This window comes from Homalodisca vitripennis, chromosome 7, assembly GCF_021130785.1.
Source record: "Homalodisca vitripennis isolate AUS2020 chromosome 7, UT_GWSS_2.1, whole genome shotgun sequence".
In the NCBI taxonomy this organism is placed as follows: domain Eukaryota; kingdom Metazoa; phylum Arthropoda; class Insecta; order Hemiptera; family Cicadellidae; genus Homalodisca; species Homalodisca vitripennis.
In genome coordinates this window covers 54,189,123-54,209,452 of record NC_060213.1, presented here as the reverse complement: position 1 = coordinate 54,209,452, position 20,330 = coordinate 54,189,123, and the positions used below count along the sequence as shown (strand labels likewise).

The 20,330-nt window shown below is 34.2% G+C and overlaps 1 protein-coding gene across 1 annotated transcript in view; it reads left to right on the top strand.

Moving 5' to 3' along the window:
• The window catches only part of LOC124365824 (salivary glue protein Sgs-3-like), a 30,863-nt gene extending 13,984 nt beyond the window's left edge, over positions 1-16,879 (top strand). The window contains exons 4-7 of the mRNA XM_046821873.1: positions 800-914; positions 4,722-4,796; positions 13,943-14,126; positions 16,725-16,879. Coding sequence (XP_046677829.1) covers positions 800-914; positions 4,722-4,796; positions 13,943-14,126; positions 16,725-16,773 — 423 coding nt within the window. The 3' untranslated portion in view covers positions 16,774-16,879. The remainder of the gene's footprint in view (positions 1-799; positions 915-4,721; positions 4,797-13,942; positions 14,127-16,724) is intronic.
• The last annotated feature ends 3,451 nt before the right edge of the window (positions 16,880-20,330 follow it).

Below are 20,330 nucleotides of genomic sequence, written 5' to 3'. Positions count from 1 at the left end.
AAGTATGTAAATCCTTGACTGAGACACAGATGCCATGCAGTTTCAGAACTTGGTATCTACCTGTATTTTGATTGTTAATAAAATTGAAATAAATGTTAATATACAATATATTATTTTTCCTTTCCACAAATAACTTCTTCAAAACGTTTAATACATTCAATGTATTCTCTGTGAATAAAAGGCTCTGGTTGTTGGGCTAGCTCACTTGCTAGTGGGCTAGCTACTGAACCCTATCAATATTTTGTCCTAACATGTGTTATCAGGTGTCCTAACTCTTCCCAACCATAAACTTTGCTCGGCCAGTACATAAGGTGTATAAATGTGTGTTATTTAGTATTAAATAATCCAACCTCTTTACTTAATATTGCATTAGCGGAGTCAAGATGGTGACATCACAACAGAGTATTATTATACAGAAAGTTTGACTTATATATCGAACCAACATAACAAAACAAACTCTGCATATACTGAAATTTTTCACCAGATTTCACCATTAAACAGAGGAAATACGAATATTCAATACAATTTGAGTAGTGCATTTAATCCTCAGCATTGCTGTTGCAACAGGATGTTTTAATAATATGATCTGAGAAGACACATAAGTATACAAACCATTGATTTGAAAGAATTGGCAGTGACCAGTTGTGATAACCACAGTATCTGAGAAAAATGTTTCTTTATATGCCCTCCCAATGGCAAAGTGTTACTGTATAATTTTGACTAAGTACTGGTTTACTAAAATATGTGGTTTAGCTTTCCACAATGTGTTTTAAACATTATTGTAATTTAATTGTTCCAGGTCCGAACACAAACAGAAGGCCCAGCCTGGAGCGTCAGACGACACTGTACGACGACCCTTACAGCTCGTATGAAGAAAAGTATTATGACGCTAACTCCTACCCTCAAACTAACAGGTAGAACTGCACTTTCTCCCTATTCCATCTTGTCTTATGAAAAACCTTTTTCTTATATATAGGCTAATGGTTACCAAGTAGGTACGGAGAAATTTGAGAGTCAAAATATTAGATGAAGAAATATTGGACTTATAATTTAGTATAGTTGAGTTTTTCTCATTTTTACCTCATCACTTAATTGCTTTAGGCAATTAGAGATCTGTTATACAAGAGAAAATACCAAGCGTGTTCAACAAGTAAATACTGTTCCATTTGCTGGTGCAGCAATACTGTAACACTCTGCACATTTGCACTTGTTTCTTTAGTTTTTCAGGTTATTTGGGTTCATTGCTTATGTACTTTGTGTTTATGTTGTTTTTGAAATCGGTATGTCATGAAACACAAGGGTCCATATTGGCAAAGTTATTATGGGAAACTACTTTTACAAAGTTATTATATCTTCCTTTTGCTCTATAATTTGAATTTATTTGAATTATTTTATAATAATCGTAAATCACGAATTATCCTAATAAATGACATTAATATAATTGTCTGATAGAGGTAATGTTACAACTAGATATACAGGCATTATCCATCTGTAACTTTAGAATATAACCAATTAATAACGGAAAGCAAGCTAATAGCGTACTTAATAACATTAACACAAAGTCTAACCGTATTAGCCTTTATAGGAAAGTTTAAGAATATGTAACTGTGTTGGTTAAGACATAAAAAATGTTCTAAGGCGTGCACGGAAAAATCAAGGGTGACAATAAAGTCTGGTTTTTAGCAGTGGTCTTAGGACTTGATTACTGCCACAAAGACATTTTTGTAAAGGCAGTATGATTTTCTTGTTGTGGAAATGCATAAAACAGTTAATAAAAAGTATCATTCTGTTTTGAAATCAATTTATACCAGTAACAACTGGAATACAAAAAATTATGCTCTTTTAATATTTATAAAATAACCATAAGCTTCACATATCCTCATTCTAAATAATTGCATTTCTAGTGTATTGTAATCCAAAGCAAACCTTCCAAAGCAAAGAAAGTTATGGAATAATGTTATAAACAAGGATTTTAATCACGAACATTACATTTGGGAAATTCTATTTTCGGGCAGTTGGTAGTATTGAGAAATATTTGAGTAAAGACAGAAATCAGGCAGCAATCTCAGAATAATTAAAAAAGAGCTCCTTTGACCTACCTTAATTGCAAATTTTGTGGTATTTTCAAGGATCAGACATTATGTTCTTGGTTGATCTTTGGAGAATTTGATTGATTTTGAAATATAAAACTAGAACTAGGTTAAGATGGTGTTAATCATAAATTAAAATCTAAATCTATAGACGGTTTGCTCCAATAGTTTACATATTTACAAGCCCTTACTATATGCATTAGAGAATTTCCCTCTCTTCCCCCCAAAAGACTACGTCTGTGTGTGGGAAAGAGTTTCTCTTTGATATGAACTGCCTATGTTTAATTGTATGATAAAAAGAATAAACAACTCAACCAACTTATGATTAATATCATTTTTATTGAATGACACGTACTTTTCAAAATATGTATCATTCAGTGTACTGTTTGAAAAAATGTGTCAAAATTATAAAGAAAGATATGGTAATTGACAAGACAGAAAATGCTTTAGCATGATAAGTGATTTTACCAAAACACCTGAAAAGCAGGAATTGATATTTGGTTATTACAAATTATTTGTTTAGCTGAAAACTGAAAATATAAAAAAACAAACCACAAATTTTAATATAAATTTAGGGGATTTGTAGACACCAAGAACGTATAAAAATTTCTTCTTCCTTTTAATATTGGCTGGATATTAAGTTACAGCAGTTTAATTACACCCAGAGGAGCAGACCATAGTCTGGGAGCCAAGAGCCTATTTGCATTGTACAAGCATATAACCTAGTTTTTCTTCGAATTGAGAGAGATAGAGATCGACTATCACCACCCTTTGTTTTGGTGGAGGTTGAAATTGGTGGGTATCAAAATACAAAAAAAATATAAAATAACTATTTTGTTAGAACTGATATTTATTTTACTTTCACACACTTAAAACCAACTGTCAGACATGTAAATAAATGTTAACTCAGTGTAATCTAACTATGTACATGCCTTTAAGTGGAGATTTTCAGCCTCTTTTTATAATTATTTCACACTGTTGTGACCATTTTATATGTGTCTGACAATCTGTTTTAAGCGGATCAAAGTACAACAGATATTTGAGAAGTAATTATTATTTCATATAACAAACAGTTGACAACCAATTTGTTATTTAGGAGAAATCTTTCTATCGATTTCAATAAATACCAGGTTTTGAAATGAAAATGAAATGAAATGAAAATTCCTTTATTTAAACAGGCAAAGTTAGGGCCTCATGGCCCTTTCTTACACTTAACCTGTCTGATCAATAATTATTAACAAATATTAACCAAATTAATATTAACACTAATCTAGGTTTTGTGCTTATACAGTGCAAACTGGCTCTTGAATAACAAGCTATCATTAAGACTCTACTCTGTGTCATGGCATTGTCACAATCAAATAATTGTACAAAATCATGAGGAGTGTTCGGTAAAGGTTATAAAGGTATAAAGGTTTGAAAACCAATTTTTGTTTTATATTTTGTGTCATAATCGTAATTGAATTGTAAAAATTAAAATCCATCAAGACACACTTTGATGGATTGGTCAGTCTTAAAATACTTTTGATATATATGAATGTCTCACATCAAGTACAGACAAGTAATTAGAAAGAGTTAGTTCAATTTGTTTAATTTTGTATTGAAATCATTTCAATAATGGTTCTCTATGTGATCGTGAGCTGATTAGGATCACATGAGGACAATCTTTCCCGTGTCAATATTCCATACTGCAATAGACTTTCTAGCTCTTAACAAACTTAGTCAATGATTTCTTAGAGGTAGGCCATACTCACCTTTGGCGGGCTCAGAAAAGATAATTTGTCGTCTTCATCATGTACCGCCACCCACTCCCCTAAAAGTGTGGCGGGGCTGGCGCAAGCCCCTAGAGGATCCAAGCCCTGGTAGAATTTTCCGAAAAATCCGGTCTGATTAACAGGCCTGCTTAGAGGTGAAACTGCGTTAACTCTATAGAAGAAGATCATTAAATTCTAAATATATCTTGTCTGTACACATTTTTTAATCATATTTAAAACACATACTGTTATAAGTTCACAATTTGCTATTTCCATTCTTAGACCTTATCTCTTCATGGAATAGACTAAGAGGATTTTAGAGCTTAACCTATTGAATAAGCTTTGTAACATCAATGTCTCATGTCCAGGGATTGCTGTCCCCATTGTGATTTTAAGAGTTTAGAAGAGGCCCTGCGTAGATAAGACAACTTAAAACAGTCTTAAATCGTTCATTTGTTGTAGTTGAGGAACAACATTTAAAACATAAATCAAAACTCAGTTTCTTTCAATTCATAACTTTATATTCCCATCATGAGTTTTATTTATTAATTTAAAAATAGTTTTACTTTTTTAGAAGCATCATACTAATATTTAAAACTAAATTTTTTGCTTACATGACCTTAAAAAAACTTATTACAAATAAATTACCATACAGTAAAGTTTTAACATGCTATAAGCATTTTATATAAAAATAATAAACTAACAAACCAAAGAAATTTATGAAACAGACTGTGTGGAAACTTAGCTAACTATAAACATAGCTTCTTTTAAATGCTTCTTGAATTACAAAACTTAGTCATGCTATCAATGATGTCTTTCAATTTAATTTCAAATGTAGCATATTTTATTATCTAAAAATATTTTGATTTTTTTCCAGTACTGGCTACAACCAAGGGCACAACTACAGCCAGGACTACTACAACTCGACCAACTACAACTATCAGGATGATAGGTTTGTAGTCTTTTTTATTTAGCAATACCAACTCCAAGTCAATATCAAGTGTCTGTTACCTATGAACAATCATTACTCGTCCAATTTATGAGATGACGATAATATAACAAAAACATTATTTAACGTTTTCTTCTTAAGTTTGACCACATAACACTAACTTCACTAATGCACTAACTAAAGGGAAGTACAAAAATTTTTACTATAAATGTTTTGTTAGACTAATTATAGAGCATTTTCCATTCATACGACATGGATACAAGCCAGTCTTAAATAAGCATGACCTTATTTACATATTCTAAATAGATTTGGTTAATAAATACCAATATTATATCATGATTCAATGCAATTTAGGCTGACACAAATAGTGGATCTGAGGTAATACCTTTCAATACTCTTATTTATTATTTATTTTCTATTTTTAAATTGAGAAACTAGCAATGTCTTCTTACACAGTATTTTGTAACTCTCCACTGACTGTGTCTCACTCAAATTCAGCCTTACCTGATCCCATTATTTCCATGCAGCTCTTACAATAACTAGTGGGAGAGGTGCCCAGAAAGTCATAAAGCAAGTAGGAACTCTTGAAGAGACAAGATAAAAGGCACATGGAGGTGTTCAGTTTCTAAATCAGCATTTTATTGACATTGTTAATTGCTGACTATTCTATTCTACTATTGAGTGCAGTGTCATATTTCTAATAAGGCTGATCCCTAGAGTAGCAGATTTCCACGGGCGGCAACTTTGGATTTAGTGGTTCCCTGTGCTTAAACATAGCAAAAATCTAGTAATTAGCTGCTAAGTTTAGTGATTTAAAGACACCACCAGCGACATTCGTGCTGTCTCTTTGGTACACAATAGTTATACTTGTTCGGTTACTACTGAATTGAAGATATGACCAACGTTAAAAACTCTGGTATTTCATGAAATCGGTATACCCTTGTGCAAACCATTTTCCTGCCTCCTTCCACTTATAGCTTTTATGAAATGTGAAGCTGGTAGCACCCGTTTCTCTCTAACAATATAACTCCATCAGGTTTACTAAGGTCAAGTAGTTTTTATTGGTATTTTCATTGTCTCATCAGGTGCACAATCAAGTGCACTACGATGTTTTAGAAATGATCCCACAGCATAGTGGAGCAAACAACACCACTCATGACGGGAAGGATTGATTCATTGTAAATGTTGAGTATAGCTCCATTACATCTTCTATTGTGTAGCATTTGAGATCTGACACCGTCACAGACTTGACTCCTAAAATTTGGTGTCCACTTTTATCTGAAAGGATACAGTAAAACCAAAACAGTAAAGTACCTTGGTATTGTGTTGTTGTGAGTATGTTTTCATTACTGAATCATGATGTGCACTCAATAGCATAGCTGTGTTATGTGTCAAGTTAAGATTGTTTCTTGGCTTTCGCCATCTCAGGTTAGATGCTTGGCAGGTTGAAAAATTCATTTATGTAATCAACTCCAGTTGGTACAGCAGTTTTCCATTGCAATTAGGTTGGTGAATGCTCTTACCCAGGGAAGACCAAGAACAACTGTTAACTAAGTACTTCAGGAAGCAGTGGCACCTCAAAGAATTTTTACAGTTCACTGGACGATTTTAAACTTAGGGAGAGTCTGAATGTGATTACTTCAACTGCAATTAGAATCCTGGGTCATAATTGTGTTCAATTTTGTTCATATTTCTTAACTGCCTCACAACAAAATATGGAAAGAAGATGAAGGTGACAGTTGGATATCCCAAATTGTACCCAACTGATAGCCATGTTTTAAAGGTCTTGACATAGTTGCAAGACACATAGTTGCAATTGATCTCATAGTAAATACGCAATGCCATGATGTTGCACAAGGTCTTTGCCTGTGGCCAAGAGGCAGATGTTCAAAACTAGTTCTGTTATGGTCTATGAAAGAAGCGATGACATGTATCAGTGATGCTCAGGTGGTTGGAGTGAGGTTCCTTGCTGAATAGTTTTGGTGCAGCAAAGTATAAAGATAGTCAACCTATAATGCTGTCTCTAATTTAGAGATCAATAAGATTGTTTTCATCATACATGATCGATTGGCGTGGAATTTAATTGTCTCGGAGTACAGAGTTTTTAATAATTTTGGCCTTAAGTCTTGGTTGCGTAGGCAAATCTCTATAAAAGTTCTGCAAGGCAGTTGTATAAAAAGTTTATATAGAAAAAAGATGATTACCAGACCAAGCGAGTTAAAGCAACCATACATTGAATTCTAACATGGACTACTGAGAACAGACAAGGTTTGGGACCTGCAGGAAGTTGTTCTGGTTTCCAGAGAACAAGTTAATTTTAGTTGTGGATAGTTGCTTTCACAAGGACTGTTCTATGGCAACTTGGATCAAATGCCATAGTTTCTGATACATGAAAACCAGCTTGGCACAACACATTTAAGTGAAGCACTCTACCACACTACACCTCCCACATATAGTTTTTAAATAGCTTTAAACCATTACGAATAACGGTTTTTTTATCTCAAACAATTTTTTCCTTTGGCTAACTAAAATTGGGACCTCACCTTTACCTTTATAGCCATGGATGACAGCTTATACAAGCTTCACAGTCTGCAAAGCATTAAAACTTTTACCGTATCATGAAATTACAATCACTTACAGTATCATCCGGTCTCACAGACCTGAGGGAGGTTTTTTGCTGTTTTTGGGCTATTCTTGTTTTTAGTTCAGATTTAAACACAAAATATATTTACAATTATTCCCTGTTGATAAAAAAACTACAATTAATATTTTTTAAATTTTTATAATTGCAACAATTATAAAATTTAATAGTAATTTGGGGAATTTAGGATGGAAAATAATATTCTAGAATACTGGTATAGTATAAAGCTGTATTTACAAGTATCAGAAATACACATACAATTTTACCAAAGCAATTAAAATTTAAAAAAGGCATAAGTACATACAAAAAAGGTATCCACAGATTTTAGATATTCTGAACACATGAAATGCACAACTTTCTGCTGCACTCCAAACAGATGGGTTGTCCGCATTTGATACATTTGTAATTGGTTTTTCGTGATTTAGTTCGTTATCAGACACTACATAGTTTGGATCTTCATCCGAATCCTCAACAGGTTCATCGTCACTATCATCCCCTTCAACATTATGTAGGAATTGTAAAAGTCGCTCGTTATATCTCCCATCGTTCACTCTTAAGATTTCCGAGTCACTCATGATTATAACAAGTTATAATAAAACATAAAAACTAATATATACAAACACGTAATAACTATTCACACTTTATCGGTATCACCTGGTATGACAGACCGGTAGAATAGTTACAGTAACCGTATCGTCCGGTACAGTAGACCGTAGCGCTCACAAAATAACTGGACTGATTCAAGGTCAAACGCCCTAGACAAACTAAAACCAATCAAAAACGGCTCAGGAGAGACCGGTTGACAGCTACTGAGCATTGAGGGGGCAACCGAAAACCAGTAGTGCCAATTTCGGAAATATGAAATTCCCCTCCGGTCTCACAGCCCGGTGATATGGTAAAAGTGTTAAAATGGGTAAGGTGGAAACAGATTTTAAAATCCTCCAAGAATTTGAAAGGAGCCTTACTTACTCAATCAAAACATAAAGGTGAATTAAATACTAACAGGATTTATTTTTATTACTCTATAGGTGAACTGAGTCACAATATGTTTTCATCTATGTTGGGTATAGATGTCATGATCGGTGGAGGGAGAGGTGCAGTTCACCTGACCATTTTGACTATTGGTAGGATCATATCTGAGCCAGAGGTGCACATGTTATTATTTCTACGTTTTTGTGTTGAGAGGGTGTAAAACCTGGCCAAGTTATTTTTTGACCAACAGTAAAGTTTCGTGAAAAAAGGCTTTCAAGGATCCAAGTCTATAACATTAGAAATTAGGAGTTCACAAATGCAACTGGTTTTTGCAATAGCCTCAGGTTTGGTAGATACATACAAGTTAGAAAGTTGCAAAGGTTATTTTAGGACTAAGTACAGCAGTGTCCCTAGACTCTTCCCTCATAAAAAATCATTGGAACAAACAATTAAGAAATGGCACAGAATCAGTAGAAAACATTGCCAATCTCGGAACCAAGACCTGATTTTCTGCAGAAAAAGTTCTTGCTACAATTTTGGGACTGAATAGACAAACTTCTTATTGATTTTCTCCATAAACTGTGTATAATTAATGTTGTGTACTACTGATAACTGATTGCTTGATGCTGTGAATCTAGCCTATTGGCAAAAAAGTTGAGACATACCCATTTGAAGTGCAATTCTGCTCCATTACAATGTTTTTCAAATTAATTTATGAATTTCTTATTCAAAACCATATATTTGTGCACAGTTCTCAAGAAATTAAAATAATTAATGACAACAGACTATCCTTTCCTTGCCCGTCCATATAATAGATCTCCCCTATATAGGTTTGTCACACACTCTCAAACCCATTTCGCACTCCTAATTCTGGCACATTACCAATGGAAAAGTGGCTTGCATTGTAAAAATCTTAGATACATCAAAGGAAGCAGTGTGGAATTATGCACCTCCAATAAGACAGTGCATAAGACTTTAATGTTGTCACAAATTATTTATATCTCCTCTGTAATGAAGTTGAGACAAGATGTTAAGGAGATATTGGGCTACTACTAACACTGAGATACCTATTGTAACAAAATAAAACTGCTAAGTGAATTACCTAAAGATAGGTCTTAATGAACTTTGAAGTCAGATAAATTTCAGACAAACATAAACATATATTAAATTACAGGTAAAAGAATTATTTACTGTTTACTATATTATTTTAAATAACATATGTTAACAAAACTATTCAATCATTCTTTTCATCTCAGAAAGTGACCTAGTCATTAAGGTATTTTGGTCTTTGCCGACAATGTAGAGGGCAAGAGGCAACTGGAGTTAGTTTGGATGTTTCTGTTGAATCATGATTTATTATCTGTTCCAGGATCTTCGTCTGATTTTTCAGTTGTTCACTTGAGTCATTTGATAATTCAAGTGAAACTTGTTGGTCTTGATGTGGACAATAAGTTTCTCTAACCTCTTTTGGTCTTCAAATTCAGATTGGTCTTGGGTTATAACCGCTTCAGGTGCTGGGGCAAGATTCCTTATCAATACAGTTTCTCCCATCCATTTGGGAGTCTGACATGAGTATAACCAGGATTTGATTGTATTAACTGAACTTCATCCACAGGGGGCTCATACTTCCTTGACTTGTTCTGGTTGCGTAAAAACACTAGTCCACGATGAGACAGCCAGGCTTGGAATGGAACCTCTGTAATGTGATCTTCTGGAATGTTTAAATATAAATTCATGTAATGTTGCATTAGTTAAAGTGCAGTATAAGGATCTGATTGAATGAATCACTTCAGAAGTTTCCCAGTATTAAATAGGCAGATTTTGAGTTCTGTGAGTCTGAAGAAAAGACCTTATCTTCTGAAATCAGTGATGTTCCCAGATCTCAATGATTAAATGAGGGCATATCAAAAGTACAAAACATTCCTGAATTTTTTCAATCACAGTAGCTGAAGTGATATCACGGCAGGGAAAAACCTTTAAATTCATGTTTAAATATTGAAAAGGTACAGATAATTTTATTAAGTGACACTGATACCTGAAAAAACGGCGTCAATTCTGCACAAACTCAATATTGCGTTATTGGGCAATGAACTTCTATAACCTTTTCATTATAATCCAATGATAGAATCTGGTAACACCTGGATGACACAGGCTCCTGTGAATTTCAAGTAAATTTGGTCTACCAGTTAGATATCCACACAATCTTGACATTACAACTCCATTTTCCTTCCCCAGATGGTAAACAATGTCATATTTAAAGCAAAATGACTCCAAACGCCATCACTGTATCTTTTCTTTTTTAATTTTCATAATCTCCAACATAAAGGAAACTGATTTTTGATCGCTAATGAGAGGGAATAGCTGCCCAATGAGGTGTGCCTTCACTTTTTTAAATATTCAACTGTTGCTTGGGCTTCCTTTTCAACAGATGAATAAATGCTTTCAGACTTAGATAAGGTTTTAGAACAAAAGGCAACCTATCGACCTGCTTGTGAGAGTTAGATGCATCGGTTTCCACAGTAAATTGTATGTTATCCGGGATAGGTGCTTTAGTAGCAGATATTATATCGTTTCTTAACCGATTAAATGAGTTGATTGCCTAATGAAGTGGAAAACACTTGGAGGATGAAAGAGGCTGCATTTTTTCTGAGAAGTTTTTTATGAAATCAGAATGATGAGCAAAAATGCCTTGAGTTCAATACAATGATTGAATATCATGAGGAAGAGGCAGGTTAATAAGAGGCTGAAGATTATCTAGATCAGGTTAAATTTTATTATTGGTGATTTACATATCCAAGTAGATTAATCTTTTCTTGTGCAAATATTCATTTTCCATGTTCATCGTTAAATTGTACTTCTTAGCTGTATGAACAAATTTTTTCAAGTTTTTTTTTCATGCTCAGTTTTGGCCTTCCCTCCAATAGTCACATCATTTAAATACCCTATAGTGCACTTAAGTCCTTCTTATATTATAGAATCAATTGTTCTCTGGAAACATGAGACTCCATTTGTAACTCCAAAAGGTATTCTGCAAAATTGATAAAAGCTCCCGCAAGCTTCAAAAGCAGTATAACCATACTCTTCCTTTTCAATAAGTATTTGATGGTACACATTTCTAAGGTCTATAGTCCTAAACATTTTATACTTTGAAACCTTGTTAACAACATACTCAATCCCAGGAAGTGGTAAAGCATCAAGCTGTTTGAATCGATTGATTGTCTGAGAGTAATCTATACACATCCGCCCGCTTCTTCTTTGTTTCCTCTTTAACCACTAGTACTTGGGTTCTCCAAGGTGAGGAGCTTGGCTAAATGAAACCCTCTTTTAGTAGACGTTCAACATCTTCTTTTATGAACATTGAATCTTCTCCTGAATAATGCCTTGATTGTACCACAATCTATAGTCAAGAGTTAGGTTCTCAAACAAGCATGTATAACAATGTCCTTCAGATAGACAGACAGAAAGATATGTTTACAGCCTCTAGCAGACAGATGAGAAACATTGCCAGCCTTTTAAGTGATACTAATATGACATGGTTGTACACACTTTTTTTACAAATTTATTTATTCTGTGATTTTCTCATAGCCTACCCATCATGGTTACCATAACTCCAACGTAAAGAAGTTTTCTAATTCTTAGCCAAACCCATGGAGTGACATTCACCATGAATTAGGTGCAACAGGAGGTTTCACTTACTATCATCATTAAAAAGCCTTAAAGAATCATCTGTAAGGTAGAAATATGCCAAACCATGTGTTACATAAGCACATGCATGTAACATTCAGGCTTTGCTGAATGTTACATGCAATTTTTCAAGTTTATAGCTCATTTCTTTCTTGAGATGTCCTTCAGATCAACAGACAGAAAGAAATTTTACAACCTCCAGCAGACAGGTGAGAAAATGTTCCAAGCTATGAAGTCACAATAGTGTGATTTTCTCATTCTCATCATATTTGTCATAAAACCAATGTAAAAAGGTTTTCTATAGCTCAGCCAATTCCAGGGAGTAACATTCACCATCATCAAATTTGATGTTACCTATATAGAAATGAAACTTCATACACAATTTTGTCTATAGGCTAATCCGTTCTGATGATATTGTGCTGATAGACATACAGAAATTAAATATGTGTCAGCTTCTCAAGTGATAATCTTCACTAACGATTAGCCAATAATCAATCCCCAACCAGGGAAAACCAAACTATAACACAACAGAAAATGAATGCTGGTATGAAAATCCTTCAGGAAACTGGCTGGTGAGAGGTATCTTTTATTATAAATTATCAATTAAGTCACTGATGTGCCTTTATGTTCATAGTCATCTGAATGAGGTTTAACCTTATTACAATAGCTAAGGTTGTTCCTTTTTTGTACTAACCAATAAAAACCCATTTTGTACGGGATCTGAACCAATCAGAGATTCTGATATGGCTCTATTGGTAGCCTGCTAAACACAATTTTCAATCCCAATTACAATCCTTTTATCAACCAAGGATGGTCAGGCCACATTTGTAAGGTTCCATGTTAGTGCAATTGTAAAAGTTAGAGACTAGATTCCAAAATCCAACCTCCACAGCTACAAAATAAACCTGGTCTTAAATTTCAACGAAAGCTAAGCAGTTTATAAAAATGTTAATAACTCCATGTTGAAAAAGGCTAATTGCTCCAGTACATTGGCTCTGGTATAGATATAAGTAGGCTACCGACTAAGACTTTGTTTTCAAAATTAACAAACTACTACAGCTGGTATTGAATGAAGACGAAACGCAACAACTGTTTTTTAGTCCACAAAGAAGGAATGCACCTGTACTACAATATCTCAGCATTTCAGGAGGCCAAATACCTTGAATGACCATACACAGTTACCTCAACTGTAAACCTCATGTAAATGACTATGTAAGAAACTCAGCACTGCCCTTTACGTAATTAAGCGACTAAAACAAATCAGTAACACAGAAATCTCATGAACAGCCTACTTTGTACTCTTTGAGTTTCAGTTGCGCTACGGGATGATTGTATGGGGGCTCTCATCTGAAGGAAACCTGAACAGGATGCTGTTTTTTTCAAAAAAGAGCAATTAGAACAATGGTTGAACTGGGCTTCTGTGACTCCTCCTAAACTGCAGACTTTAGAGAACTTATAAACAGTGATGTAATAGGATTTGTAGTCAATAAAGGACTATTAAACCTCTCAGAGAATTATCCTTACTATACTAGAAATAGAATTAACTACAGACTTCTCTCACATCTTCTGACTGCCTAAGAGAAAAACCTTCCTACATTGAGCCAAACTTTTAAACACTCTTCCACCTAAAGTAAAAAACAATAGAAACTTCAAAGAAGGTCTCCTTGACTAGCTGCTGGAGAGGGAATCCTACTCCTTTGAAGAATACCTAGAGGGAGGAAGGCTACCACATTGACTGACAACCATTGACCTCCTCTAAAACTCTTAGCGCTATGATTGAACTTAGTGTTCATGGCAATAAAAATAAATTTCTTTGTTTTGTTTGTTTGAATGTTTCGTTGTGTTTTTATAGGTATGGTCAAGAGGAGGAGGACAGACAATGGGACTCGGGGGGAGGAGGAGGGGGAGGGGACTACTATTACAGCAGCTACTACGGCCGGGACCGATACGAGAACAAGATCAACCGCTCACGGACGAAAAGAAGTGCCAGTAATAAAGAACTTACCAGAGGGTACTCGGAGTCCATGGATGAGGACGTGAGTTGACTTTTGGGTTGTTTTCTCTTGCAGGAATGCCTTCACTAAACTAGTCATTTCAATTTTCTCCAATTAAAAAAGGTGAAGTAAAAAACTGAATAAGCTGAAAATTTATATTTGGTACTTTATTCAACTTAAATTTCTTAACTTTCACATTTCCGTCTTACATATCTAGCAAATATACATAACTGATAACATTGTCAAGTTATCTCAATCTAAATTAAATGCAGTTAGAATTTAAGTTTTGTTTTATGTATAGAATACAATTTAAAATACTACATAAATAAGGAACAGTTAAAATTTGTTAAATTGAATAAGTTCTTACACGAGGCTCTCTTTCCAGAAAAAGTTGTGTCTTATAAACTCTTTTTATTTAAAAACTACATCTGCTTTGCTGGCATTGCCCCACAACAAAATTTAATACTGCAATATGGAATGGAAAATACTATACTAAATTGTTATTCTTGTTTAAATCAATTACATTTCTCAAAACTAAAATTTTTAAACAAGCTTTATTGAATTTACTACAAATAAAATTTATGTTATTACTCCAGTCTAAATGGCTGTCTACTTTCAATCCTAAAACGCTGTACTATTTTTGATAAATCTTTATAAAAGGTGTCAAATTGGTCTCCCTGTTTATTTTGATAAATTTTACATTCTATGTTTTGTGTTTTATTACTAATAATTCTTAGTCAATTTACTGAAAACCAAGTTGATAATCCTACCATTTATTGATTCCATCTTGTGATATTTTAAACCAGTCATCATACCGATAATATTTAGTATACCGTACTATAGCAACGTTATATGGCATATGGAAAAAAATTGTGATCTATGCAAAGTACAATAATGGAAGTACAATTTTTATATGTGGTTTGATGAGTATCAATGCATATAAGGAAAAGGAATTTTTTGCCTATTTTATTTCTTTACATAGTTCTCTTGAAGTTCAACAGACTTTCCCCAATATATCTGTCTTAAAGATATTTTCATTGTAATTAGTCTCCTTAAGGTTTCCAAATTAATACTATATTCCCTTTCATTTTACATAAAGTTCCTTTCTGTCCCTGGAAGGTTTTCAGTTTTGTCCAGGGATAGATACGCTGAGGGTGCTGGACATGTTGAATACAGAAGATGCAGAAGCACTTCCAATCACAGATTGGCTAATTCGCTGACTAATGCATTTTGATTTTAATGTACTATTATTAAGAAACCATGCCTTTACCAACCTATGTATTACAATAATATTTCTATCTGCTACCAGTTTGAATATTGTGCATCATAAACACATAAGCTTCAGCAATGTGTTTTACCATTTTAAATGCATTCCAGATCACAGAGATTATTATCTACTTTTCAATAATCAAACAGTTTTAATTGTATTGTTTTGACTGATGTTTTGCCAGAGGTGTAACAAAAGAGTATGATATAGATATATATCCAATATTTATCTACTACCACTAAAGAAGTAAAACCTTTCCTTAGTTTTTCTGAAGTCCTTGTAAATTGTTGGTAGACATCCACATGCAGATTTGCTTTTGTGCTGGAGTAAGTAAACTAGGCCTCCATATTGAACAGAGTTTTGTTGTGTTCAATCCAGTTTGTAAATGAAGACAATCTGTTCAGTTGAAATGCTTGTAGCTCATATTAACTCATACACTTTGCATCAAAGACTTGGAGTACAACCACTAATTTTAGTGTTCCAGTCATGGCGCATACTCATTGCTGTTCTTTCATAATTGATATGATTCAAAGTCTGTCAGTTTCATAGATGCGACATGAATATGAGAAGTGAAGTCATGGTTAAAATCCCATCATGAATTTCCTCCGCTCTTTTACCAGAAAAGGGTTAAATGAGTCCACGAATTCCAATTCTTTTTTTTCCACTTCTCCAAATAATCCTGCTGCTGAAACTGCCAAACAACTGATAGTTGTCAAAATGAACCAGGATCCTATATTATCTTATCTCTGGAAGGAACATTAATGAGTATTAGTATTATAAATGAGTATAGTATTAACATTAATAGTGTACTATATATACTAACATATATAAGGTTAGTTTTATCTAATGTACACAAAACAAGGTACTTATCAAACCTATCTGCCATATAATTGATGAGTCCCTTTCTTAACTTTCATGTCTTAAAGATATAATAAATTTATGATAGTACATTGCAAAAATATTGTTTTTAAGAAATAAAAACATGTTATACTTGTTTATCTTCCCTGTTACAATTTTCTCATGGACACAACCTAATTCTGTTCAGCTAAAAAATCTCAGATCCAAGAGTCCAAAATCTAAATTCTTGGCTTGTTATAGGAAGGGAATAATTATTACTTGTGCATTATTCTATTTTTAAAGATTCCCTATATGTCTGTCATGCGTTAGCTGACACTCGTATGTTTACTTAATGTAATTGTAACTCATGATGTAAGTTGGCATCAATCAGATTTTAGCTGATTCTATTTGTGTTGAATTGAAAAATCTTGTTGCCAATTTGCTTTATACTGTAAAAATGGAAGTTAGTATAAATGAATTCTTCCATGTAATAAGCCCTTCTGTCCTCAATATAATTGTATATTTCTGATTGCCAGGTGTATTACTCCACACAACAGAGCTATGAGGATGAAAACTACCAAGTGAGAAATGATTACACAGGCACAACAGCTCGGAGAAAACAATTCAACCAGAGTCGTTCCCAGTCTATGAGTCAACAAATCAATGATGACTACGACCCTGACTTCCCTCCGAGACCGAAGTCAAACAAACCCAAACTGTTACCTCAGATTCCGATAAAAATAAAACCCTCCCCCTCCCTGCCGCCGACTCCAGTGAAAACGCAACAACACCAGGCTGCCAAACGGACAGGATCGCTGGAATACCAGGAACCGCAAGAAGAGCCAAACTACTACCAAGAAACGCGCAACAAACAGAACGTCTACAATGAAGACTACAATTATGCATATCAGAGCACGGATAATTTGATACCTACCCAACCTGAGATTATCGTGCCCGCAAATGAGTACAGGGGGACTGTGAACGACATGAGGAATTCAGGTCGAGGGAATGTTCAACAACAAGCGTATCAGGAGCAACCGTATCAGGAGCAACCGTATCAGGAGCAACCGTATCAGGAGCAAACGTATCAAGATCAAACGTATCAGGATCAAACGTATCAGGATCAGACGTATCAGGATCAAACGTATCAGGATCAAGCGTATCAAGATCAAACGTATCAAGATCAAACGTATCAGGAGCAAACGTATCAGGACCAAACACAGCAGTACTACTATGATGACAAGCCTCCTACGGTCCAAATACAAAAGGCCGATGATGAGCAGTCGCTCAGCAGACGAGATACGATTAAGAAACAGTTTCAAGGAGTGCGGAGGCTAGAAAGTCCTCGATTGTTCCAGCAAAACACAGATTCACTTGAATCCAAAGACGATGATCTTCGAGATTCCTTCGAAACTGCGATGTCTTCCGTTAGTGCACAAGGGCGTCAAAGCTTTAATAGTGAATTCACACCGGTGCCTGAACCAATTACGACTGATAAAATGGATCGGTATAATAATGTTCCTGTTCAAGATAAAGGATTTAGTAATAGTACCACAGTGGACAATAAAAATGACAGGTACAACAATATGTCGACCCATGAGAGAGACCGGTTAAGTAGTGTTAACCAGGAGTCTAGTGAGAGGTACAATAGTTTTAGTGCGACTGAAAAAAATGATAGATATAATAGTAGTGCGGTGCCGGAGAAGAACGATCGTTTCGGTAGCAATAGTCATATTCCGGAGAAAGTTGATCGCGATCGTTACAATTCGGGACAGGACAGATATAATAGTGTTGTGCCGGAAAAGAACGATAGATACGGTAGCAATAGTCATATTCCGGAGAAAGTTGAGCGTGATCGTTACAGCACGGGACCGGGCGTGGTCGGTCCAGCAATCCCAGAGAGGAATAGTTCGAGAAATAACAGTCTGCAGCTTAGAGAACCAGTGTTATCACAGAAAACATCTCCTGTTGCCACTCCTACTTCAGCCTATCCGAGCCAAAACCACAATCAGAGGTACCTGCAGCGGCAACAGGAATCTATAGAGAGTTATGTTGAAGAAGAGATGATCAATGAGGCTGATTATTCTCGTGAGTCTCCTGCCTCCGTTGTTGACCGGTATCCACAAGAAACAAACTCATTAATCGAACCTTATCGACCTACAACGCCGAAACCGTCTTCCCCATCCCCTCCGAAACGGCAAGAGACACTCGATGAAGAGTACGATGCGGAATATAACCAGTCGTTCGACCAACCACCGGAAGAGTTTCCTATTGATGAACTACCACCGTCCGATGACCAAAAACTGTTGTTCGATGAACAGGAAATCGTTGCTATTGTTGGAGACCAACCAAAGAGGGTGAGGACTGCCAAGGAGAGATGGCACTGGGCATACAACAAGATCATCCATCAGCTAACCGTAAGTGATAGTAAATTTGTCTATTACTATTTTATAAATTTACTTTTCCTATTAAGTATTCAATATCAATGAAAACTTTTGTGAACTTACTGAAAGATTTTAATGGAAGTGTTGCAATATTGCAAATTTTTGTAACTGTCCAATAGAACATTCTATCTTTCTAATTAATTTAAAATTTACAATAACACCGGAGTATAACTTCTATCTTTATTTTATAACATTATAGTTATACATATATCAGTCTAAGTATTTACTTATCATCATTTCATACTTACATCACCACTTACATTACATTACATAGCAGGGATATCTTACTGGTGATTAGGTCATTAGTTACTTAACCAATATTAAATTGAAACTGACTGAAACAACTAAGTCAATTATTTAAAATCCTGTTGCATTATAAACACTGTACAAGCTTTACAAGATATTATATTTAACCATCGAAATGTTAATTTAACATTTAAAAAATTATTAATAAATATCATATATATTTTGTCAGTAAAGGAGGGAAAATATAGTATTGTAATAATAGTTACAACTTTCAACTAAAAAAATCATTGCATAAAAAATTAATTAAAATTCTTCTAATTATAATATAGAAATTTTCAAGCTAATCAACAAATTAACATTGCTTAAAATGTCTCATTAAAAATACAAAAACTGACAATTTAAAACTTAACAAATAAATAACAACACTAATAAAGAGACAGTCAATGTAACAAAACAAATACCTTTGTGTCAAGGGTTATTTATGTTAGTTCTGCTCTAAAGAACTCACCCAACAAATAAAACAAGCCATCCATGAGGAGCTCAGGGAGCGTCTTCTTGAAAGTTTTTATCGATGGTTCATTTTTAAGGCTGGGTAGAAATTTATTGGAGACTTTTCTTCAATATACTTAAGACATTTTTCATAAGAAGTTGTTTTGTGAAATGGGAGGATAATATTAGATTTGATTCTTGTATGATATGAGACAACATTGTTATTCTAATTTATCTAGTGTTTTATCTACATCTTATGTAAAAAATGTTAGAAAATAAAAATAGAGGTTATTTATACATAGTTGTGATTGAGAATGGTGGTACTTTATAAACTGGCTCATCTGTTCATATAAATAGTACGTATATATTGCCTTAAATGTTAATAATGTGATATGCTTATATAATCATACCAGTTTATAATCTGGCAGGAAAATTCTAACCATTAGTTTCAAATCTAGCAGTTGGTTTTTTATTTCTTTCTAATTGTGAAGAAGAGGCTAAGGATCGGTAGACGTTTTGTTTATACGTACACGCATCAAAAGCATGAATACTAGCCCCCGCCTCATGTTTTCTTTTCTGTCACACATTCTGAAATTTTCATAATATGTTGGACAACAATCATTTGTCTCTTTTTGATTTCCTTCATGCATGTGGATATACCGAGTGTTCCAAATTTTATGCATGCTGAAAGAATCTTGAAACTACAAGAGATACAGTAAAGATTAAATGGACAAAGTTGTGCTTAATAACAAGGCCAACATATCAATGTGGTTAAGTTAATTATTAATTCAATTTCAAACTTTCACAGCTATTATCATTGCCTATAATGGAACGTTTTTTAAATGAAATTTACATGACATTTACTAATTAGAGAGCTGTCATAGTTTGAAAATGACCAAAAATAGTTTTTTAAGTGCAGCATGTGAATGACACAATCAATAATTAACTTAACCACATTGGTCT